The 25,929-nt window shown below is 37.7% G+C and overlaps 1 protein-coding gene across 27 annotated transcripts in view; it reads left to right on the forward strand.

Annotated features, from left to right (window-relative positions):
• Window positions 1–1,193: 1,193 nt before the first annotated feature.
• Window positions 1,194–25,929, forward strand: part of SUPT20H (SPT20 homolog, SAGA complex component) — a 44,774-nt gene continuing 20,038 nt past the window's right edge. For 8 of the 27 annotated variants that reach the window (XR_011558193.1, XR_011558194.1, XR_011558192.1 and 5 more), the window contains exons 1-15: window positions 1,787–1,937; window positions 3,227–3,330; window positions 4,060–4,095; window positions 6,379–6,437; window positions 6,518–6,584; window positions 7,492–7,621; window positions 8,197–8,300; window positions 10,761–10,877; window positions 10,983–11,036; window positions 12,012–12,151; window positions 12,905–13,061; window positions 13,153–13,209; window positions 13,670–13,741; window positions 17,041–17,189; window positions 24,568–24,600. Coding sequence is in view for 22 of the 27 variants with exons in the window: in XM_070741753.1 (XP_070597854.1) it covers window positions 3,325–3,330; window positions 4,060–4,095; window positions 6,379–6,437; window positions 6,518–6,584; window positions 7,492–7,621; window positions 8,197–8,300; window positions 10,761–10,877; window positions 10,983–11,036; window positions 12,012–12,151; window positions 12,905–13,061; window positions 13,153–13,209; window positions 13,670–13,741; window positions 17,041–17,189; window positions 24,568–24,600 (1,181 nt within the window). In the remaining 5 variants the exon portion in view is untranslated. Of the gene's footprint in view, window positions 1,250–1,373; window positions 1,485–1,786; window positions 1,938–3,226; window positions 3,331–4,059; window positions 4,096–6,378; window positions 6,438–6,517; window positions 6,585–7,491; window positions 7,622–8,196; window positions 8,301–10,760; window positions 10,878–10,982; window positions 11,037–12,011; window positions 12,152–12,904; window positions 13,062–13,152; window positions 13,210–13,669; window positions 13,742–17,040; window positions 17,190–24,567; window positions 24,601–25,929 lie in introns of those variants that run through there. The other 19 variants (XR_011558195.1, XR_011558196.1, XM_070741756.1 and 16 more) reach the window with 10 other exon arrangements.

The following is a 25,929-nucleotide window of genomic DNA, read 5'->3' on the forward strand; positions in this document are numbered from 1 at the left end:
ACTATAGATCTGTAGGTCAGCGGTTCAAATCTCATCACCAGCTCAAGGTTGACTCAGTCTTCCATTCTTCCGAGGTGGGTAAAATGAGGACCCGGATTGTGGGGGCAATATGCTGGCTCTGTTAAAAATAAGTAAGTAAGTAAGTAAGTAAGTAAGTAAGTAAGTAAGTAAGTAAGTAAGTAAGTAAGAAAGTGATTGCTTTGTTTTTTCAATGTACAGATCTGCTTGCTTGCTTGCTTGCTTGCCTGCCTGCCTGCCTGCCTGCCTGCCTGCCTGCCTGCCTGCCTGCCTGCCTATCTATCTATCTATCTATCTATCTATCTATCTATCTATCTATCTATCAGATTTCTCTTCTCCTGGGTTTTAATAAAATTTGTTAAGTCAAAGAGACTTCTGGTTTCTTTCTATTAACATACTTTTCCCACATACAATGAATACTAAGAGGACAGTTCATTTATTATACAATAGAAAAAGTCTTGGTCAATAATTCATTTCTTTTTCTAAAGTTGCTTGCTTCCATGTTTTTTGGAAGACAGATGGGCATGAGGTGGTGTGAATTTGATAAGTATAGGAAGTGGTTGGTTTTTTAAAAAATGTGTCAACTTTGGTCCTTCATATTAAACCTGGAGTAAAACTATAAGATATATATTCACAAACTTCACTTGATAATGCCTAGTGACATCTATAGCCAGTATCTCTAAAACCCTCATTATGTGTTGGACAAAATAAATAATTAAATGAATAAAATTTAACCAGCCTCATTTTCTATTAATTTTTTAAAAACTTCCATTTCATTATTTCCTAGAACATTCCTGTCATGTTTTTTGTTTAAATCACATTTTTCACCCAACACGAGAACCACATCGTAAACAGGAATAGCACTCAATTCCTTCATCTGTGTATCTTTTGTTTCTAGACGAATATTTTTAGTCAACTTGACCCGCTTTCAGCTGCCCGGAAACAGCGCCACTTGACTGACAGCAATCATAATAATGTGATTTATTGTGTATGTGTTATTTATTACTATTACCAACTATAATAATTGCGTTAATAATGATAACACGGGGAACCTGCCAGACCGATTTAGCTCGAATTAATTTGGTCTCCATCATAAGCACACAAATAAAACCTTCTCCAGTTCCTATGACGACCGCCGCGGCGTTCCATCCGGCTACGTTAATTCCCATCTAAAAGATTCCGGAAGTGGTTATAGCGGAAGTTGCAAGAGGGTGGATAGAAGGGAAAGAAGGTAGGTTGTAATCTTGTCCACTGTTGTCGATGGGGTGTCTGTTTATGTGTGTGTCGGGGCTGGGTGGGTGGGTTTGAGGCTAACTTCTGCTTTTTGCTTTTGTTTTAAACTGCTTCATGATCAGAAATTGTAAGCCGCCCCGAGTCCTCGGAAAGGGGTGGCAAATAAATCCAATAAATAAATAAATAAATAATAAATGGAAAGCTACTTACGGCTGCAAGATGATACTGCGGAGGTGATGTACTATTTACTATTTATTAATTTATTTCCGGAAAAAAAATTATGCACTGAGATGGATCGGTAACCACCACCTTTTTCATTTAGTCCACGGCCATCCAGAAAATATTTTTGTTGTTTCTGCATACCGATCTCAACCCCGAGATTTCCCAGTTTAATACTTCAATTGCTGTATTGTGCCGACTGATCAAGTAAATTTTCTAGGGGGGAAAGCCCATCAAACTTTATCAGAAAAGGTAAATACAACAGTTATGTCAGGGTGACATGAAAGATAACACAGTGCTGTGTGCTTTTCTATAGGAATTGATCACGCTGCATCTCTTATAAGAGCTTTCGTGGTGCGGTGGTTAGAGTGCAGTACTGCAAGTTACTTCTGATCACCCGCTGCCAGCAGTTTGGCAGATCGAATCTCAGTAGGCTCAAGGTTGACTCAGCCTTCCCTCCCTCCAAGGTCAGTAAAATAAGGACCTAGATTGTTGAGGGCAATCTCTCTGTAAACTGCTTAGAGAGGGCTGTAAAACACTATGAAGTGGGATATAAGTTTAAATGCTATTGCTGAAGAGAAATACGTATAGATGCACATATACAACACAACTTAAGGTTTATTATGGGAAGAGTTGTCAAGAAAATATGAAAATAATCTTCTGAATTATTAGACAATTGGTCAAGGTGCTTAACAAGCTCAAAAATACATAAGACCAATAGTTAATATATTAATAACTTTGTTGAACCCATTTTCTTTCCAATGTTGTTTCCTGAAAATCAGTTGATCAGTCAGATAGTGGAGACTATTTGAGAATCAAATACAGTCAAATTTTTCAAGAATGCCATTCTGTACAAATGCTAGTTCCCTTTTTAATTTTCCCAAAGATGTCACTTATTAGCAAAGGCAACAATAAAGCTAATATCTTAATATAAATTGCTATCTAATGTATCTGATGTTACAAGTTTAGGCAAAGACCAAATTAGGGCTCCTGCACGATGCAGGAACCCTAATTTCTTCTTTCTTCTCAGATACATCCAAATTTATAATCTATTTGCATTTTCAGAATTCAAGTGAAGCTGTTGAGAAATGAGTTTAATTCATAATTTGCATTCCTAGCACAGGTTATTTTTCTTTTAAGATAGAAACCTCTTGAGTTATCTGGTCAGTAAGTTTGTAAAGGCCATGTTGTTAAATGTTAGTCTTTAAGTGCATTATAACAACCTATAAGAATTTATAATGCTGTGGGAAGAACAAAAAAGTGATAGTTTAATTTCAGTCTTGTTCAAGCACTATACTAAGTCATTATAGAACAGAGACTTTTGATGTATTCAGTGTGTACCTCTAATCCTGTAGTTCTGTGGATTTTGTCTAAATCTTGAATATGTTACTATATTTTGTATATCAAAATTGTATACTTTATAATTTAGTCTAACAAAATTTTTTAATTATCCCCTTATTTATTTTGCTAATGTTAAATGAATAGTTTCTGTATTACCCTGTTCCCTCATTTGATCCCATGTCTCTTCAGGTGAGAATGCAAAAGGTGATAGAATATTAAGAATGCATTCTTCTAGCAGAATACTACTGAATCTAGTCAATATAATATGTTTGCATTTCATTTTTAGGAAATGTATATTCCAAATAAATGAAAAATAGTGTGCTAGTATTCTTATTTCATTAGTATCTTACATATTATTTCCTAATTTCTCATGTTGTACAATACATGTTTATTTCCTTATTTCTTTCAATTGTAGAAATATTAAATATGGACCTTAACAATTTAGACCGTGCTCCTCATTTCAGAATCTAAACCGTCTTTAAAAAATCATTGACTTTATCAGTTAACTTCAGCATGATGGTAAGTTTTTTGGGGTGTGCTATTGGCTTTTTTATATTTTAAATAATGCATGGCTAAAGAGAGAAATATAAAGTATTTGTTACATTTGTTCTTTCCAATTTGATTTTATGTATGGAGCTTCAAATACTTTCAGAAAATAATGACTATAACCTTGGTTTTCCAATTACTTCAGTTTTTTGACAGCTGCAGCACATTGCTGGCTCATACTCAAGTGGGGTTTTATTGGGACACTTAGATCTCTTTCATAGTTAGTACTGTTAAGTCTGGTATTTTTTTCCTGCCTAAGTCCAGGACCTTACTTAATTACATTCACTATGATTAATACCAGAACTGATCAAGGTTCAAAAGATGTTTTACAGTTTCATGTACCTCTTGTTTCAAACCAAGAGATTAGAAACAATGCCACTGGCAGTTGTACTTGGACATTTGACCAGTGGCCTCAAGTTATCTGCCCTTGGCAATGATACTTTGATATATCTTACTTTCCTTCTTTTGTTGTATTACAACCAAATATATATAAACTTTCACATTTAAACCAATATTGGATTGCTTTCAGTTTATTCCTAACTTTTTACCCTGAAAACATGCTAAATTCCAGTAGGACTTTTCTTATTATAGGAAAGATTTTTTTAAGCATTAGAACATTAATATTGATTAATTAGAACATTTCATTTGCTCAATTAATTATAATATTTAATAAGAATAAGAATATTATTTTCATTTTTGCAGCAGCAGACTTTAGAAGTTGCACTGGATCGTGCAGAGGTAAATAATAGATTGTCTAAATTATACAGGCTTTTCTGATCATAGTACTAGCAGTGGAAAACACCATTGTTCTATTCATGATACTTTCATGTAGACGTATATGAAAAATGTATAATTCCTAAACAAACTGCTTTATTGTAAACATTTAGAACATCTACAGGTAGCCCTCAACATATGCCAATTGATCCCAAACTATGTTGTTAAGTAAGACATTGGTTAAGTGAGTTTTGCCCCATTTTCTGACCTTTATGGCACGATTGTTACAAAATGAGTTGGACACAGCAATGGTCATAAGTAAGAACCAGTTGCAAGAATCTGATCTGAATTTTGATCACATGATCATGGGAACATTACAAAAGCAGCGAAGGCCTGCCACCTTCGGCATTACCAGGGCGCCCTCTGCACCCGTCAGCGCGAGATTTTACTTCTGCGCATGCACAGCAAGTAAAATCTTGCGTGAAGATGCTCATGTGAGAGATTTTGGAGATTTTCACCGATATTTTTGCTTCTGTACATGTGCAGAAGCAAAAAATTGGCAAAAATTGCTAAAATCTTGCTCACGCGAGCGTCATTATGTAAAATTTCACTTGCTGTGCATGAGCAGAAGTGAAATCTCATGCAGGGGGGCATATGCGCATGTTGGGGGCATGCAGCTGCTTACACATCCCAAAAATCGCTAATGGAACTTAGCACCTTACCATTCCAGTTGCAGGCCATCACTGTACAAAGGTCATAAGTGTGAAAAATGGTCATGTCACTTTTCAGTGCCATTGTAATTTTGAATGGTCATTAAATGAACTATTGTAAGTTGAGGACTATCCGTATTCCTGTTTGATAATGGCCATTATACTCTGGAAAGATTCAAGAGTTTTAGTTTTGTTACTGATTACTATAGCTTGACTTTTTAAAATTTTCTCTTTTTTTATCAAGTTTTTATGGAGAAATAACCTATTACAAAACTCAACAAATGAAACATTAAATGGTTTATGTCAGTATTTCTCAAATAGTGGGGTAGGCCCCCTTGGGAGCGCAGAGCTATGCCAGGGGGGCACGTGACTCCAAGGAACATGCTTTTTTTCCTCAGGGAGTAGGGTTTTTCTGCACCAAAGAATAGCACACAGCACAGAGTGGGAGGTGTGAAGTGCATATAACAAAGCCTTAAGAGACACCATGGAAAAATATTTAACAGGGATGAAAAGAAAGGAGGAGAGAGATGGAGATAATGAGACAAGTGTAAGTCTCCCAAGAGCTAAAATGAGGAAATATGACAAAGCGTATGTAGTACTTGGCTTCACTGTGACTATGGTGGGAGATGAAGAAAGACCGGTATGTTTACTGTGTCTAAAAATGTTGGCAGCAGACAGCTTGACAGTTGCACTGTCCTGGAATCATGTGTTCACAATCTGTAACCTTTCCAGCTTCCAATAAGCAAAGTCAACGGGAGAGTCAGATTTGCTTAATGCTGTTTGATTTATTTAATAACTGCATAATCACGTAAACTACAGCAAAAAAGTAATAAAATGAGGCACAACTTACCTAACAACTGCCTTATTTATTCTGGGCTCAATTGTGGTCATAAGTCAAGAGCTACCTGTATTCTATTCCACTTTCTCCTCAGTCTTATTTGACACGTCAATAATAACTGAATTGTGTTCCACAAGAATATAAATACTGTACAGTGATACCTCGTCTTACGAACCCCTCGTCATACAAACTTTTCTAGATACGAACCCGGGGTTCAAGATTTTTTTGCCTCTTCTTCCGAACTATTTTCACCTTACGAACCCGCCGCCGCCGCTGGGATGCCCCATCTCCGGACTTCCGTTGTCAGGTGAAGGCTCCCCTCGTTGGGAAACCCCACCCCCAAACTTCAGTGTTTTTGCGATGCTGCAATTTCTCTGAGGCTCCCCTCACTGGGAAACCCCACCTCCGGACTTCTGTTGCCAGTGAAGCGCCCGTTTTTTCGATGCTGGGATTCCCCTGCAGCATCGCAAAAACACGGAAGTCTGGAGGTGGGGTTTCCCATGGAGGGGATCCCAGCAGCGCAAAAACGGGCGCTTTGCCTGGCAAAAGGGGTGAATTTTGGGCTTGCACACGTTAATCGCTTTTCCATTGATTCCTATGGGAAACATTGTTACGTCTTACAAACTTTTCACCTTACGAACCTTGTCCCGGAACCAATTAAGTTCGTAAGACAAGGTATCACTGTACTTGAAATTACCTGTGCATTTGTGCATTACTAATATGTTTTTAACATATTAACATTAATACACTTTTTTTCAGTATATCATTGAAAGTGCTCGCCAGCGGCCTCCAAAACGAAAGTATTTATCTAGTGGGAGGTAAGAAAGGTTTAGTGCATTTTTCTTACTTTAGCAGATGAAAATGTTTATTCAAAGAGCTTTTTTTTTTCTAATTCCAGAAAATCAGTATTTCAAAAGTTATACGAATTGTATCTAGAAGAATGTGACAAGGAGCCTGAAATAAAGGTAAGTGAAATCTCATTGTCAAATGTCCGTTTTATGTTTTTCATAATGGACCAAGAAAAGTCAGTTGCACATAACTCTTCTGTTTATAGTTTGTAGTAGCATTAAAAACACTCAGTGAGATGTCAGCAAGGTTGGTTTGCCTCATGAAGAATTTCTACCCTTGAATGTCCATTCAGTTTCTGGAGGTATCAGGAGTTGGAGAACTCCTAAATATAAAATATGGGAGTATTAATATCTAAATGTGGAGGAGGGTGTGTCATACTGTTCTCAGGATTAGAACTTCCTATTAATCTACCAAAGTGCCAATTATCATGTCATGTTCAGTTGGTGATTATCAGTTTTTCTGTACAGGGAACCTTAAACTAATTTTTCCCCTTAGTCCTGTGCTCCACAGGGGTCCTCAACGGTAGCTTATATGGGAAACAGACAAGATGTTTCTTTGGCTGCTGAATAGGAGTGTAATTCTCAATGCAATTTATATTAATCTCAGGAATTAGTCATGACTTGTTTGTATCTTAAGTTTGAACAGTATAGTGAACTATATTGTAAATGTAAATTTATATGAGTGGGTGCGTTATTTTGGAAAAAAATGCTACTATTTTGGAAGAGTTTTCACTCTGTATTGTTTTCACAATAAAGCTGCATTTAATGTGTCTTGTGAACTTGACCAGTGAGAAATTTTCCTAATCAAATAAACTGTAACCTCAATAAAACTGGTCCTTGATCCGTCATTATGTGGACTACTTGTATTGCCATGAAAGGTAGAAAATAATAAATAGCTTTTATTTGGGGGGAGTGTTTTTGTTAGTTTTGTCATTGACTTGGAACATTTTAAATATAAATACATAGATTGTGCTAATCTAGTTTTGATAACTGATTTTCATGAATTATTGCCCACATTTTAAAGCAGAAGCTGAGACGAAATGTGAATTTGTTGGAGAAGCTAGTCATGCAAGAAACATTGTCATGCCTAGTAGTGAATCTTTATCCAGGAAATGAAGGATATTCCTTGATGCTCAGAGGAAAGAATGGCTCAGGTAAAATAAGCATTGTTGGTTTTTAAAATCTTTCTTTGATCTAAATAATGGGTTCTTGGTAGCTTCAAGGTGCATCTTTTTTTCTTAACACATTTCTTGTGATCTTGTTGACTATTTGCAACAAAACATTTGATGGTTCTGTAATCACACCCCAATATCTTAGCAACTTCAAGAGTATTGCTTCCCTCTGAAAGACTTTATAACATTTTTGACTTATCAGAGTCAGTTTAATCTCTCTTTTGACCCATTTGCCTGAGGAAAAGAAGCTGCTTAATAATTATGCACACCTTGTTATAGGGTATTGATTTCCTTAGGTTACTCCCTCCCTCATTACACAAACACACATCATCTGATATGCTTATATCCACTAAGGATTCAAGTTTATACAGCTTGGAGGTGGAAAATATGCATAAAAACGATATATGGTCAAAATACTCACTTGCCTAATAATTGTGCACCAGTATAATATTTTGAAGTATTATTCCATTAGGTGGAAGCCTAATTACAAAGCATATCAGGGTTTCTTTTGTTATGAGTAATAGATGCTTGCTGAACTTTATTCTGTTTTAAAACAGATTCAGAAACCATTCGACTTCCTTATGAAGAAGGAGAATTACTTGAATATTTGGATGCTGAGGAGCTACCTCCTATTTTGGTTGACCTTCTTGAAAAATCTCAGGTTTGAAAAGAATTTGCATGATTGTTTCTGGATTTTTATTGCATTTTTGATGTGATATAATAGTAACCCTACTTATGCATGTATGACAGTCAGTTGGGATATACACAAATGTCAGTATGTAGGCAGTTTGTAGAATAAGAGTGATAACTGTTAACAAACAAAACTGTACAGAGTAAATCTAGATAAATTGCAACCTCGACAATTATTCCATGTGGCAAGCCAATTAACAGTTAATCAGAAGAAGAAGATTGATATCCTAGTCTGCATTGGCAGTAAAAAGAGAAACATCCCCGACAAACTCTGTGCATATAAATCTGTATACTGTTTCTAAGAGTATGAATGTGTGTGTGTGTGTTTGTGTATACGTAGATATAGGCACAGGTGAATGTGTATGTTTCTTTGCAAAGTCAAGGCTGTAATTCACCATCATGCTCCATATGACCCTAAGGCAAAAAAGGTTACTTAGATTTCTATACAGTAGTACCTCGACTTACGAATTTAATTGGTGCGGGAAGGAGGCTGGTAAGTCGAAAAGCTCGTATGACGAAACATTGTTTCCCATAGGAATCAATGGAAAAGCGATTAATGCGTGTAAGCCCAAAAATAAGAAACCGGCCGCCACCACCGAAGGAGGCTTGAGCCTCCCGATCCTCCCCGCCCCTTTGCCATGCATGTCATCCTGCATGCAGGATGCCTTGCAGTCAGGAAGGTCATCCTGCTCCCCCCCCCAAGCCACTGTAGGGACGCATTGTAGGGACGCACGGGAGCGGCCTGAGGGGGCCGGTGCGGCAGCGTCTTCGCCTCCTCCCGCGCCCTGCCCCCGCTCGGCAATCGGCCCGGCGGCATTGCTGGCGTTCCAGGCGGGCCGCCCGGCATGAGCACCGGTTTCGTGCCTCTCAGGCCGGGCAGACAAGAGGTGCGGCGCTCCCACGGGGAAAGGAGAAGCCCTTCCCCGTGCACCCCTCCGGAGGAGCCCCTCCGGCGGTTGTCCGGGCGGGTGAAGGTGGCTGGGCCGCTGACAGGGACAGGCGGTGAGCGCTCGTATCCCGAATTTGGGCTCGTAAGTAGAACAGAAATATCTCTCCCCTCCTAGCTCGCATCTCGAAATGCTCGTATATAGAGCAGCTCGTATGTCGAGGTTCTACTGTAGTTGCTTTTGCCTTAAATATTATTTAAATTGCTAGTAATATTACTAGCAACATTACACTAACCAACTTATTTTCACAGACTCATTTTAGAGTTCACATCAAAATACAAACATAATTAGCATAATGTTTAACTTGACAAGCTATGATTTCTGATTCAGCGAGAAGCCATGATTTAAACAATGCTTTGTTTAATGCCTCAGTGATGATAAAACAAAGCAAAACAAAAATAAATTGGCAAAGTACTAAGACTTAGTTTCTTATGTTCCCCCTGCTTAGTTCCTTTTTCTAGGGCACTTCCAAATTTTTAAATATTAGAAGGGAATTTATTTTGAACTATTGTTTGTCATATGTTTCAAAGCTCATGTCATAATTTGACCAGAATTGTTCCTTAGTTAGCATAGGATTTAGAACTTTGAGATTGTCTAAAAAATTTAAAAGCAAATACAGCGGTCCCTTGACTTTCGCTGGGGATACGTTCCAAGACCGCTCATGAAAGTCAAATTTCCATGAAGTAGAGATACTCCCTTCCTTCCTTCCTTCCTTCCTTCCTTCCTTCCTTCCTTCCTTCCTTCCTTCCTTCCTTCCTTCCTTCCTTCCTTCCTTCCTCCCCCTCCCTCCTCCATTTCTGGTTTTACTTACCCCCAGAACCCATAGGGGCAACAGGGTGGCAAAATGGGGGCTTTGCTGTGCTTGCTGCTGGCGTCTCCCATGGCAGTGGCGGCAGCACTAGTGCTCAGGGGCAGGGAAGGGGAAGCACAGGGCAAGAGTGATCCAGGCCAGGACTCGAAGCCGGGATTCCAGGCCAGTCAGCTGGGTGGGGTCGGCTTAGGTAGGTGGGGGAAGAAGAGGCAGCGGCGGACGGCAGTAAAGCTCGGCTTCAAGTGGAGCGTAACAACGCTCTGAGAATTAAAGGGGAGGGATCAGGAGGCTGAGGCGGAAGCGGAGCTTTTATTTAAAGAAGCAGGACAGCTGCGGTGGGGCAGGGAGGAGAGTTAAAATGCACAGTATTGTGCATCGGGCGGCTGCAGGAAAGCCCGTGGTGTTCAAAAAACCCACAGAGTATTTTTTTAGTAATATTTTTTGAAAACTTATGGTATAGCCTTTTCGTGAAAGTCGGACCCGCGAAAGTCAAAGGACTACTGTATATGACTTGGTGCCATCCTTATTCTTCTGATTAATCAGATGATACATTTAACAATTGATCCTAAGATGTAATAATCATTTTGGTTCTACTTAAGTATACTGTTAAAAATCTCTGTATAGAAAAAACATTAATAATGACTGTGTAATTCTATGTTTATTTTCTAAACAGATTAATATTTTTCATTGTGGGAGTGTCATAACAGAAATACGTGACTATAGACAGTCTGGTAATCTGAAATCTCCAACATATCAAAGCAAACACATTCTTTTGCGCCCAACAATGCAGGTAAACTCTTCATGCTTTCAAGAACTGCCATTGCTATAGGTTCAGTTAACTTTTATTTATATATTCAGTATTTAATAAAAAATGGTTACCCTCTTTTTTTTCTAGACCTTGATTTGTGATGTGCATTCCATTACAAGTGACAACCACAAGTGGACACAGGTAAAAACAAAGTTATATAAGCATTGTGATATTATAGGTTGATAGTCCATAAATTTCTGATCTAAGATCCATTTTTGGTGTAAACTGTATTTCTGGTGTAAGATCAGTATTAGCTTATCTAATGAATCACTGAACAAATTCTTTTCAAATAACAAGCAAAAAGTGGGCCCTTTTTTCACAAAAATGGGATGCACAGAGGGTTTGGGAAGTCTGCAGAGTGTTCCTGGTAACTGAGGGAAGGCAAAAACACCCTCATTTTTGTGGAAAATCTCACCTTTTGCCTTCCCCCAACCCTCAGGAGCACCCTGCAGACTTCCCAAACCCTTTGCATTCCCTTTTTTCGCAAAAACAGGTCTGTTTCTGCAAAAAATGGGGGGCACAGAGGTTTAGTGAGGCCTATTTTACTAAAAACAGGTTGCACAGAGGGTTTTTGAGGCTTGCAGGGTGCTCCTGGGGGTCAGGGAGGACAAAAACCTTTTCCCCCTTACTTACCACTTTGAAATCTTGGTGCATGTTATATACCGTGCGTCTTATTGTACAAAAATACGGTAGATGCTAATAATTGACAGCAACTGTAGCTCTTAAAATCTAGAAGTTGAGCAATGTCTGATTTACTGTACTTTTTAATTTTGTGTAACTAGAAAATTAGTATTATTAAATAAGTTACTAAAAATAATATTAAATATAAATTTATCTACTTCTAAAATGGCAGTACTATACAGTCTTGAAAATTATTGGAACTAAAAAAACTCAATAGGTTCAAAAGGAAAAATTGTCTATTAATATTTAAACATAGAGTGTAAATTAAGAATCAACTTAATGTAGCATATAGAAAATAATGAAACTAATTGTTGTCTACATAAATATTAAAAATGAAATATATTGACCTCAGTGGATATACTTGTAAAAATGTGCATATAAATGTAGCACTAAAGAATTATTGCTCTTTTAGAATCTTCTGAATTTGTGTTTTAGGAAGACAAACTTCTATTAGAAAGTCAACTTATACTGGCAACAGCAGAACCTCTGTGTCTAGATCCATCAATTGCTGTTACATGCACGACAAACCAGCTTTTATATAATAAGCAAAAAATGAATACTCACCCAATGAAACGGTACTGGATAAATATTCATCTTTAGAGAATCTTTGCAAAAATTTGTTTTATGTTCTACTGGGAAAAGGATGATTACATGCAAGTTAGATGACTTTTAAACCTATTCCACTGAAAGCAAATATATGTTAGGAAAAGGTTTTTGGATGAAGTCCAATACAATTGTAAATTTATATTAATTAATAAAAGGTTTTTTCCTTCTGTTTAGTCATATCCAATTCTTAGAGACTGTCTGGACTAGTCCCTGCATTTTATTTGACAAGGTATTTCAGTAGTCACTTGCCATTGCCCCTCTTTTTAGGGCTGAGCGAAAGTGACTAGCCAAAAGAAAATGATCCAGCTATTTTTGTGTTTAAAGGAGGGGTGTCAAACTCATGACGACACATTGTCGTCACGTAACATATTGCAACTGGGGTGGGCGTGGGCAGCGCATGATGCAGGCCACGAGTTTGATATCCCTGGTCTAAGGCAAAACTAGAACTCACGGGCTCCTCTTCACAACTCTTAGCCTGGTGTCTTAACCACTACACAAAAATAATTGTAAATGTAATATATTTACAAAATTAAATACAGTAGGTTTTACAAATTGAAGATGCAACTTTATATTTGACTTAATTTCCTTGACTTAAAAGGAATTTAAGGCAGCTTTTCAACTACATTATTAAATCATGATTTGTAAATAATGCCTATAAATGCTTGTATAAATGTGTTCTAGAACATAAGTTTTCTTTACATTGATCTTGCAATATCTTATAGATGTTTCAAGAGATATTCCAGGCCATCTCTGAATTACCAGCAGGAGGTGTCTCAAAGTACCATTCCACCACAGTTCAAGCTATTTGATTATTTACAAAAAAGAAAGGAGAGGAGAGGAAGCCAACAGTATGATCTCAAAATTTCCAAAGCTGGAAATGTATGATCTATTTTAATACGCTTTTAAAATAATACATTTGTGAAATGTATTTATCTTGATGAGCATTTATATATGTTTGCTCTTCTTTTAGTGTGTTGATATGTGGAAACAGAACCCCTGCTATTTGACTGCACCATCTGAAATAGATGTAAGTTTTCAGATTTGCCAAGCTTTCCTTCTATCACCCTAGCTGGTGGAGGTGTTTCGGTGAAATCCTAAATCTGCTTGCTATTTTGTGACAATTTAATTTATTCCAATTAACACATTGCCTAATTATGTAGTTATTTAAAATGTTGGATGTTTCTTATTTTTAGAAATGAAGGATTCTTTTGATGATGTCAGTAAATTTGTTGTGACAGTTTTCCTAGGAATGTTTCATCCTCCCTATTTCTAGAGTTATATGTCTTTTCGGTTGAAAGGCCCAGCTAGAATAGGACTACATGTCTGTCAGGTTCCAGAGGAGATTGTGTTGATTAGATTTCTTTAAATAACCAAATGATACTGGGGTTTTTTTTAAAAAAAAACCTCTGTTTTATTTATTATTTATACTTTATTCAAGTGTTGCTTTTATTCACTTGCATTTTAATTTAGTTTTCTTATTTCTCAAGGTGGAAAAATATGCTAAAGTGGAAAAATCCATCAAACCTGATGACTCACAACCAAGTGTCTGGCCAATTCATGTGAGTAGTAGTAATTTTTTTATTTCAAAGAACTATTTTTTTTCAGGGAAAATGGAAATGCAATGTAATGAATGTAATGAATAATTTGTTTATGATTGCATTGAGGTGACTAAAGAAAAATTCTAAAGGTCATTTTTAATTATTGATTAAAACAGAAAACTGATTCTTCAAGTGGGCAACTTTTTAGCAAAAGAATGTAATTGTATATGGGCTGTTGTTGAGTGAGTGACTAAACTAGTTTATTGTGTTCAGAATTATATTGCCTCTGAACTATAGGTACAGTACAGTCAAAGATTAGTTCTCCAACATTGATAACCCCTATCTCTTGTAATTAACAGCTTTATGTTTGAATTAAAAAAATTAAAATTAAACAAGTACAGGAAATCTCTGTAGCGAATGTTTCAGGGTACGCGAGATTGCATTATGTGCTACGGTAAGTGCAGGAAAGCTTACTAAGCCCAAAATGGGGCTCGGGAGATGCGGCATGCCCCGCTCCCATGGCCTGTTTTTGTTCCCAGGAGCCTGCAGGAAGGCCCATTAGGCCCAAAATGGGGCACAGAGGAGTGCATTGAGGCCCTTCCGCGGCCCATTTTTGCTCTCAGGAGGCTATAGAAAGGCCTATTGTGGAAGGCCCGGAGAGATTGTGTGCATGAGTGCAGGGAGAGCACGGGGAGGTCAGGTGGGCATGTGCAGGGGGACAGGGTGCACAGGGGAGTCACATGTGCATTGCAACAAAAGGTTAGCCTTCATTGATATAGGGCAGTGATGGCGAACCTTTTTTCTCTCAGGTGCTTCAATGTGTGAGGAGGGTGAAAACAGCTTCCCCCGCCACCTGGAGGCTGGAAACGGCCTGTTTCCTAACTTCTGATGGGCCCAGTAGGCTCGTGTTTCACGCTTCCCAGGTTCCAATGGCTTCCCTGGAGCCAGGGGAAGGTAAAAAACGCACTCCCCCATGCCCTCAGAAGCTCTCTGGAACCAAAACCCCCTCCCAGAGCCTCTTTGTGAGCCAAATATCAGCTGACCAGTACACACATGCATGTTGGAGCTGAGCTAGGGCAACGACTTGTGTGCCAGCAGATATGGCTCCATGTGCCATCTGTGGCACCTATGCCATAGGTTCGCCATCACTGATATAGGATATTGATCTGGTTATGCCATACACACACATTCATTACACAAATACACATCACCTGAGCTGCTTATATCCACTAAGCATTCTTGTTTATTTGATTTAAAATTAAATTAAATTAATTATACATCTTGGAGGTAGAAAATGTGCATATAAAGAATGATATGGTCAAAATGCTCACTTGCTTAATAATTGTACCTGTAGTGTAGATGGTACCTGACTCAATAGTAGAAACTATGAGGGATTTTGAAGTCTTAGTGGACAATTACTTAAATATGAGCCGGTAATATGCTGCAGCTCCCAAAAAGCCAACACAGTTCTAGGCTGCATTAACAGAGGGATACAATCAAGTTCACGTGAAGGATTAATACCACTTTATAAGGCCTTGGTAAGACCACACTTGAAATAATGCATTCAGTTTTGGTTTCCACAATGTAAAAAACATGTTGAGGCTCTAGAAAGAGTGTAGAGAAGAACAAAATGATTAGGGTACTGGAGGCTAAAATATAAAGATTGTTGGAATTAAATATGTCTAATTTAATGAAAAGAAAGACTAGGGGTGATATCATAGTAGAGTTCTAATATCTCAGGGGTTACCACAAAAAGTCAAGAAATTCTCCACAACATCTGAAGGCAGGACAAGAAACAAAGGGAGGAAACAACCTAGAACTAATGATAAATTTCCTGACACTTAGAACAATTAATCGGTAAGATTACTTGCCTTCAGATGTTGTGAATACTCCAAGACTGTAAGTTTTAAAGAAGAGATTGGACAACCATTTGTCTACTGTAGGGTTTTCTGCCTGAACAGAAAGTTGGGCTAGAAGGTCCCTTCCATCTTTGTCATTCTGTTAAAAAAAGAGTAAATTGACATCTGAATGGTAGTGTTTTGAAATATTTGGCTGTGACCAATTGTCCGTTTGAATATTGGTGTTTTTGGCCAGTTAACTGTTTGCTGATGTTGCCTAGAGCAGTGTTTCCCAACCTTGGCAACTTGAAGATATCTGGACTTCAACTCCCAGAATTCTGGGAGTTGAAGTCCAGATATCTTCAAGTTGCCACGGTTGGGAAACACTGGCCTAGAGCTATGAAGGTTAATAGAAGGTGCATATTATTTAGAAAACAATGCATTTATAGACAAATCAAAGATACAGATTTTTAATTTTAGTCATTAATATAAATATAGAAACAGTTATAAACATAAAAAGAAATAGTGTGCTGAAATTATTAGCTTACCTTATATATAAGATGAAACCCCATCCAAATTCCCACTCCTTACAACTATTCAATTTGATAATCCAGCAGTATAGTGAGCATGTGTTATTGAAGAAGATACTGGTAGAATTAGAATAAGAAAGATGTAGATCAGGGTTGTCAAACTCATTTTGTCATGGCAGCATCATGTGATGTATTGGCACTTTTTTCCCTTTCGCTAAACCAGGCATGGGCGTGACCAGCGTGCGACGCATCTGGCCTGTGGGCTGGGAGTTTGACAGCCCTGATGTAGATTATAATTTAACGTTTGAACTTCAGCAGAAGAAACAACTGTCTTCTCTGTTGAGATGTAAGGATTGCACTACCCCTGACAGAGCCCATGTATAATCTTGGGATCCTCCATGACTCATGGCTCTTGCTCAAAGAACAGTTTACAGCTATGACTGGGAGACCCTTTGCTGAACTTTGTGCACCAGTTATGCCTTTTCCTGGATAGGGAGACTCTCTGTTTGGTCATCTTCCATTCGAATTACTGTAACGTGGTCTACTTGGGGCTATTTTTAAAAAAGTGTCTGGAAGGTTCATTTGGTTTAAACCTCATGGTTTTGTGCAGGTCTAGATTTGTACATGAGTCATCTCTTTTGAGGGAACTACAATCATTGTTGATTTGCTTCCAAGTTCAGTTCAAGATCCTAGCTGTCACCTTTAAAGTGCTATATGGTGCGGGGTAAGGTTATCTTGAAGGAGAACACAAGAAGATACACACATAATAGGATGTTGGATTTAGTTTTTTAGCCCAGTAATCCTATCCATTACCAAATTGAACACATCATCCAAACATAGTTTATGAAGACTCTTGTATTCTCAAGAGTCCCAAGGTTTGCTGTTCTTTGTACAATGGTATAACAAGCTAATATGTTGCTTAATAGTTATAAGTGTTTTTTCAATTTTATAGGAAATAAAAGATGATTACGTTTTTGAATGTGAAAGTGGCAATCATTTTCAGAAGACAAAATTGACCATTTTTCAGTCACTTGGAAATCCATTGTACTATGGTAAAATACAAACTCTTAATAATGATGCGGATAATGAAAGTCCATCACAGTAAGTAAATCTTTCAATTTTAGAAAAAAGCATTGGTGTTAATTTTATACCATTTTTTGCTAATATGAGCTGAAAGAATTTTGTGTGTCTAGCAGGTAAAGAAAGGGCATCTAAAATGTAGAATGTCCTTTATTGCTGTGCAGATTATTGAAAAAAAAATCTAGACAGTGTTTGAACATAATAATATATTATGCTTTGTCTAGGAATATCAATAATGTGATTAGTTGAATGAACTTAGATGACTTTGGTCTCACATATTGCCTTCCAGAATGAGGGTTGCTTCCATTTCATTAAATCACTCCTGTTTTACTGCAGGGGTGGGTATCTTTTTCACCTTATGGATCACAAGAGATGAGATGTTGTGTGCATGCATATCTATGTGCATGCCAGCATTTGCATATATATAGTATTACAGAGTTAGAAGGAATCATTTAAGTCACCAAGCTCAACTACCATATCAGTGCTGAAATCCAATTCAAATCTGCACAGACTGATGTCTGCCTTGAACACATGCATAGATTTGGAATCCAATATCTTCCTGATTAATTCATTCCATGATTGAACAGCACATACTATTATGACCCTCTTTCTAGCCTTGAATTGGAATCTGCTTTCCAATAACTAAAATCCATTATTCCTGTGGGACTCTGGAACAAGAAACAACAGGTCTTAACCTTCTTCTTCTGGATAATTTAAAGAATGCTCACATGTTTCTATCTCAGTCATTTTGATTGAAACCTAAACATATCCCACTTCTTCAGTCTTTCTTTACAGATCTTATTTTTTAGTTCCCTGATAACTTTTGTTGCCAAACATTTTTGGTTTGTTTGAAATGTTTTTAAACGTGGTGTCTAGAACTGAATACAGCACTTGAGGTTGGGTTTCAGCTGATAGAATACTAGTGGCTCACATTTAGAGACTGATTGGTTCTGGCACTTGGTCATTAAGAAAAATGAGTAGCTACAGTAAATAAACATTAGATACAGAGTGAAAAATATTGTAAAGAATCACATTCAGATAAATTAATGTACATGTCCTGTGCCCAACACTTCCTTTTCTCTTGCTCACTTGCAGGACAGAGGTTGCTTAAACAAGCTATTTTTCCTGAACACAGCTTAGCGCTTCCCTCAGAAATGCTAACCTTATTGAGCTTAGCTCTGTTACCTTAATTAGTTGATTAGTATCTTTCAGCTCCCTGGCACTGGTGCCTGGAACTGACCAGACCAGACCTTAATCAATTTCATACTGAATATTTTTATTAATCAGGCACAGAAAATTTAGTTGCAAGCCTATATATGTGTTGGAAATTGAATTTTTTAAATTACCATTTGTTTGCAAAGATTCACTGCTCAAGACAGTCCCTACATGAGAACTATCTGTAGTAAAGTAAAACAAAGTACGGTACTCCCTATTATTTGGAAAATACTGTCCTTTGGGACAGTTAATCTTATTATATCAAGTTTGAAGTCAGTTGTTCAATTGACTTCAATATTTTTTCACAAGTGAAGTGACCGAAGCATTTGGTTTTTATGTCTCAAATGGAGAACTTTGCAGCTGCTTCTGTTCCTTTCAGCCATCAAAATAGTTTTGCATTTTACTTCATCTTTTGTGATATTGGCTACTCCAACCAATAAGTCCTCAACACATTTAACAAACATTTCCTCCACTTCTTCACCCAAATGTGAGAGTAAAGGATCCATATTTAATTTGAATGTAATTCATTTGAAAAATCTTTCCATTTTGATGGGCCATTGATGAAGCCTGAGATATCTTACACAGAATACACTCAGATGGCCCCAACCAAGCTTCTATCAGTCTCAGGCTTCAATCTCTTCATCCTGCCGTTATTCACATATCTTTGAAAGTGCTTTTTATTGAGTGGAACCAACAAATCAAAATAGTAGCTGAGTAAGCTCCGCCTTTTCTTCATTATTTGTCAGCATTTTGCTGTCTTCATTGAGCAGGTGATAGTACTGATGGTTTAAGGATTCTAATGAATCCTTAATGGTTTAAGGATTCTAATGAATGGGAAATATCCATACCAGGATATACACTGTATAGGAAGGATAGAATAGAGAGAAAGGGAGGTGGAGTAGCCATTTATGTTAAAGAAAGTCTAAAAACAACACTAATTCAAAATACGTGTAAAGATCTGGAGACTCTCTGGATTTGCATGCAAAATAAAGACGGTTCTGTCATTAGAATTGGGGTGATTTATAGGCCTCCAGGGCAATCTGAGGAATATAACAACAAGATGGTGGATGAAGTTACCCAAATGGCAGTAAAGGGAAATATTGTGGTTATGGGTGATTTCAACATGTCTGATGTTGACTGGAATATCCCCAGTGCCCTTACATGCAAAAGTAAGAATATAGTAGAGGCCTTTACAGGAGCAGCTCTGGCACAGCTGGTTAAGACACCAACTAGAGGGGAGAATATTCTAGATTTAGTTTTTACGAATGGGAATTGGGTTTCAGCGGTCAAGGTGGGAGAAAATTTAAGTTGCAGTGACGATCTATGTTTGTGGTTTGATGTAAAAACTGATTGTGAGCAATCCTATACTGCAACCAAAGTATTGGATTTCAGAAAAACAAATTTTAATGCAATGGGGGAATATTTAAATAATGAATTAAAGGGGAGGGATAAAATGGCAGGAGCGAGCACCCAGTGGACTGTATTAAAAAAGGCCATCTTAAAAGCCACAGGACTGTATGTAAGGCAAATAACTAAAGGTAAAAGGAAGAAGAAACCGCTATGGTTTAGCAATGATGTAAGGGATATAGTCAATGAAAAAAAGGCTGCCTATAGGAGATATAAAGAGTCTGGAAGTATAGCTGATAGAGAGGTGTATAAAATGAGACAGAAGGAGGCGAAACAGATAATACATGCTGCTAAAGCCTCAAAAGAGGAAGAAATTGCCAAATCTGTAAAGAAGGGGAATAAAACCTTCTTCAGATATATTAGTGATAGGAAGAAGAAAAACTGCAGCATCACGAAGCTTAGTACCGGGAATAATACATGCATTGATGGGAATAAGGAGATCACTGACCATTTCAATAGCTACTTCTGTTCAGTTTTCTCAAAAGACACCTTACAAAATAATACTATAGAGGGATATAGCATTGCTTCCAGCTGTACGGATTCAGCTCCAGTGATCTTAGAAGCCGATGTCTTAGAAGAACTTGAACGATTAAAGATAAATAAGGCAATGGGTCCAGATGGCATCCACCCCAGAGTTCTTAAAAGAACTCAGATCTGTCATTGCTACCCCCCCTGACTGATTTGTTTAACCAATCCCTGTTAACAGGAGATGTTCCTGAGGATTGGAGAATGGCCAGTGTTGTGCCTATCCACAAGAAGGGCAGTAGAGCAGAAGCTGGTAACTACAGGCCAGTTAGCTTGACATCAGTTATAGTTAAAATGATGGAGACTCTACTCAAAAAGAGGATAAATCAGTACCTAAAAAACAATAACTTATTGGACCCAAATCAGCATGGCTTTACTGAAGGCAAATCATGTCAGAATAATCTCATTGAGTTCTTTGACTATGTCACAAAGGTGTTGGATCAAGGTGGTGCTGTGGATATTGCCTATCTGGACTTCAGCAAAGCCTTTGATACGGTTCCACATAAAGAGCTGATAGATAAATTAGTGAAGATTGGACTTAATCCCTGGATAGTTCAGTGGATTTCAAGATGGCTGAAGCATAGACATCAGAGAGTTATTGTTAATGGCAAGTATTCTGAGCAGAGACAGGTTACAAGCGGTGTGCCAGAAGGGTCTGTTCTGGGTCCTATTCTTTTTAATATGTTTGTGAGTGACATAGGGGAAGGTTTGGTAGGGAAGGTTTGCCTATTTGCCGATGACTCTAAAGTGTACAATAGGGTTGATATTCCTGGAGGGGTCTGTAATATGGTAAATGATTTAGCTTTACTAGATAAATGGTCAAAGCAATGGAAACTGCAGTTTAATGTTTCCAAATGTAAAATAATGCACTTGGGGAAAAGGAATCCTCAATCTGAGTATTGTATTGGCAGTTCTGTGTTAGCAAAACCTTCAGAAGAGAAGGATTTAGGGGTAGTGATTTCTGACAGTCTCAAAATGGGTGAGCAGTGTGGTCGGGCAGTAGGAAAAGCAAGTAGGATGCTTGGCTGCATAGCTAGAGGTATAACAAGCAGGAAGAGGGAGATTGTGATCCCCTTATACAGAGCGCTGGTGAGACCACATTTGGAATACTGTGTTCAGTTCTGGAGACCTCACCTACAAAAAGATATTGACAAAATTGAACGGGTCCAAAGACGGGCTACAAGAATGGTGGAAGGTCTTAAGCATAAAACGTATCAGGAAAGACTTCATGGACTCCATCTGTATAGTCTGGAAGACAGAAGGAAAAGGGGGGGACATGATCGAAACATTTAAATATGTTAAAGGGTTAAATAAGGTTCAGGAGGGAAGTGTTTTTAATAGGAAAGTGAACACAAGAACAAGGGGACACAATCTGAAGTTAGTTGGGGGAAAGATAAAAAGCAACGTGAGGAAATATTATTTCATTGAAAGAGTAGTAGATCCTTGGAACAAACTTCCAGCAGATGTGGTTGGTAAATCCACAGTAACTGAATTTAAACATGCCTGGTATAAACATATATCCATTGTAAGATAAAATCCAGGAAATAGTATAAGGGCAGACTAGATGGACCATGAGGTCTTTTTCTGCCGTCAGTCTTCTATGTTTCTACTGATTCTTTTAGTTTGAATATACATACCTACAAAAATTCTTTTTTATATATATTTATTGTTCTCACCTTAAATCATTCTCCGTTTTCCCTTTCCTGATATCACGTGCGTTCTGGGTTACCTGTCCTGACTCTTACTTTGTGATCAGGCTTCTTTTCATTTTCACTTTGTGTGCCTGGTTTGTTTTAAATCTTCAGTAATGTTTTAGTTGTAATTTCATGTAGGCTGATAGCAATAAAATAAATTTAATTGTTTTAATATTGTCAGATTAGACTTTTATCTAACCATAATGGCTATGTGAGGCAGTTTCGGCCTACTAGTTAAGACATTGTTAGAAGTTGTGCTTTGATATGGCCTATAGGCTAATCAATAAAGCTATAATCCTAAATTAGAAAGCAGGAGACTTTTTGTTCTAGTCCCACCTTAGCCATGAAAGACAGCTGGGTGACTTTGGGCTTGTCACTGCCTCAGCACAGCACACCTCTAAAGGTTCTTGTTGGGAAAATAGGAAGGTGGGTTAAATATGTTTGCCACATTGAGTTATTCCTAAAAATCATAAAGGCAGGATATAAATGAATAAAGAAATAAAATCTATAGGTTATCCTCAATTTATGACCATTCTGCAACCATTCAAAATGAAACAAAGTATTTACGATTCATGCCCAAAGTTACAGCCATTGGGGTCCCCCTATGATTGCATGATCAAAATTGGGGGGCTTGGCAGCCTGCCCACACTTTTGACCATAGAGAGGGGATGCAATGCACCACCCACCTGGGTATTTGCCCTGCCTTGCTGAGCAAGTAAAGCCAAAGCTTTAGCCACAAAAGCTTTGCAAAAAGTAGCAGGAGATGTTGGGCCCTAAAAGGAGTCAAACAAACATTCAAGGAACAAAAGAGAAATGCTAGCTTAATGGTGGAAAGCAGAACAGAGCAAAATGAACCAAGAAAAAACAGCCCAGCAGCAGGAGAAGAGCTCACTGCATTCCAGTGCCACAAAAGCTTCCAAACGGTGCTTGGCTGTAGGGAAAACCTGATGTTTGAAATACCATGGAGGAAGGCAACTTAGTGATCCATTCATTGATGGCACTTTGTAAAAACTGAAGAAGCCCTGTTTATGGGCCAGGCCTCTGCCCCAATCAGCTGGCAGCCACTGCAAATGTTTCCTAGCTCTTGCTAGAGTTTGGTGAAACAAGCCTGCTGCATGCAGATATGTTAGCTCTAGGATTCCCAAAATCTTCTCCTTGTTTTTCTTTCTCAAACTCACATTATTTTTCCAGTAAAGAAAATAGATAAAAAAGCTTCCCAATTAGATTGTGAAACCAAACTCTGCCCTCCAATTTTGATCCTCTTTAACCACTTAATTAACTGGAAAAGAAGTGTCAAAAGCTGCAAGTTACGGTGATGAGTGACTGGTAGGATAAAGAATAGAGGAGAAAAGTTTTAATTTTTTAAAGTGGGGAGGAGTATAAAAGGAACCACAGAAACCCTTCTGAGGATTGTTTATGTGGAGAGGTGAAAAAAAATACTTTGCAAAGTTACCAAGAGCTCAACACATGAAGCAAATGCCCTCAGCAGAAGCTAAGTCCTAAAGACAAGCAGCAAAAAGCTTTCCAAGGAAGGTTTCCAAGCCTTTTGCTGGTTGCCTGGCTCCTTTTATGAACCAGCTTATTCTGTGACTGTTTACTGCACATGCAGAATGATCCTTAACTTTGCAAACAACCTTCCACACAAACAACCACCAGAAGGATTTTCTTTGCTTCCTTTAACAGCTGGGCTGTTTTTGGTTTTGCAAAGCTTTTTTGCTGCTTGACTCCTTTGGGGACTTAACTGGGTGAGTACCAAAGTACTCCATGCTCCATTTAACAACCCTCCTGGTATTTAACAACAGCATCTGGGAGAACAGGGAATAGGCATCATTAAGGCCATTGCGCTTCATCAATTATGGCAGTAATGGGCAGGTTCGATTATGGTTGTAAGTCGAAGACTACGTATACAATGATTTCTGAAAGTATCCATTGTATACATTTCTGAAAATTGCAGCTATATTTTTATAAGAACTATTATCTGGTATTGTCTGGTTAAAAAAAAAGTCTTTTTCAGCCCTCCTGTATTTCCACCCTTTGGCAGAACAGGAATTTTCCACACATCATTGCTATGTATGTTCAGTTGAAAAAGCAGACCTTAATAAATAAAGACAGGATGGATAGTGTGCAGGAAAAGCAAGTTCATGATAAAGGGAGTAGAGGTATCAATGGAAATATTTGGAAAATATTTGTTTGGCAAAAATAATTTAAGAAATGGGATGATTGTCATGCAGGTTTTTGGATATAAAAGTGTAAAAAAGAATCCTGCTGAATCAGGCCACATTTAGTCCAACATCTTTTCCCAGCAATGACATATGAAATGTGACACATGAAATATCTGTAAACCCTGTCTGGACATGCACTGCTGATGCTTTGTAGCAGTTCATATAATTTAGTTGGAGGGAAAGAGTCAGCAAGTGGGCTACCAGAGATGAAATACTGCTTGAAGTTGGGTTTCCGTGTTAAGCAAACATAATATATGTTCAGCTCAGTTGATGTGACATATATAATCAATATTGTAAATTTACTTAATTTTAATTAGTGTATTATATTGTTTACAGTTTTCTTATTGGCTCAAAGTCGGAAGCAGAAAGGTAAGTACCTGATTATTATTTGCACAATTCTACAGGTAGCAAAAACTCCTCAGATTGGCCTTATGTTTTCTTTGTTCTTTTCCTTGGAAATTAAGGAATTCCTTGTCTTTGTGTAGAATATACCTTTTTCTCCCATCAAATGCATACATTGTCAGAATAGGATAGTATATCTCTTAGTCTGTGTTTTGTTCTGGAGTTAACACCAAGTATTGGGGTAAAAAGTTAAGAAGCTGTCTGTCAGGCCAGCCTTTGAATTCACATATTAATATGTGAATTCAAAGGCTGGCCTGACACTGTCCACTAGTGTGGCTTGGAATGTTTTGTAGAAAATTTAACAAAAGAACTGAAGTGTAGTTCTAAAAGATAGGTATAATCCTTTGTATTTATTGATCAAATTGCACATTCTGTATTTCAAAGCTTTTCTTGTCATTATATAAATATTATATATAATTACAGCAGAAACTAAGGAACTATTCTTGTTTTTTTAATAATAAATTTTATTAATTGTTTATTATAATAACAGATACTGTACATGCTACATAAAACACAGCGCACAGTGATACGTGCTCCCACCACCCAACATCATTCAGACCCCTCCACCAAAATGAGGGTGTACCTTATTTATAGCATTTTAAACCAAGAATATTACAATATTTACAAATTATAGAGTGATTCCAGTTTATTCTTTATACCTTGGTCTCAAATTCTATTAACCCTATAACCTCTAACCCTGTCCCATCAGTTCCTGCACTTTATTTTCATTAATCATATTCATCTTTATATCCATAATTTCAAACTGAATGTGTTCCACCATGTACTTGTACCAATTTTGTATTGTCCATTTTGTTGCATCCTTCCAACCTAAAACTATTACCACTTGGGCACTTTCTATAGCTGCTTCTTTAATTTCTCTGAATTCTCCCGTATCCCTCCTTATTACTAATACTGCCATCTCCTTTGTAATCACCCATTTTATATTTAACATCCTATTAATTTCCTCTTGCACCTCTTTCCAGAATTTCTGTGCTACCAAACACTCCCAAAACATGTGCATAAACACCACTCTCTCCTGACATCCATGCCAACAGACACCCTTAACATTCCAATAAAAGTACGCAAGTTGTGCAAGTGTGTGATGCCACTTATGTAAATTTTTTCTCATCACCCCTGGAGTCTTAATTTTCCTTATATTCTCCACTATATTCTTCATCTATTGTACATCTATTTGTAATTCACATTGCCACCATCTAGTTAATCCCTGGATCACACACCCATCTGCCTGCGTTAAGATCCTGTATGTATTACTTGCCTGTGCCTTGGTACTATCGT

Source organism: Erythrolamprus reginae, chromosome 2, assembly GCF_031021105.1.
Source record: "Erythrolamprus reginae isolate rEryReg1 chromosome 2, rEryReg1.hap1, whole genome shotgun sequence".
In the NCBI taxonomy this organism is placed as follows: Eukaryota; Metazoa; Chordata; class Lepidosauria; order Squamata; family Dipsadidae; genus Erythrolamprus; species Erythrolamprus reginae.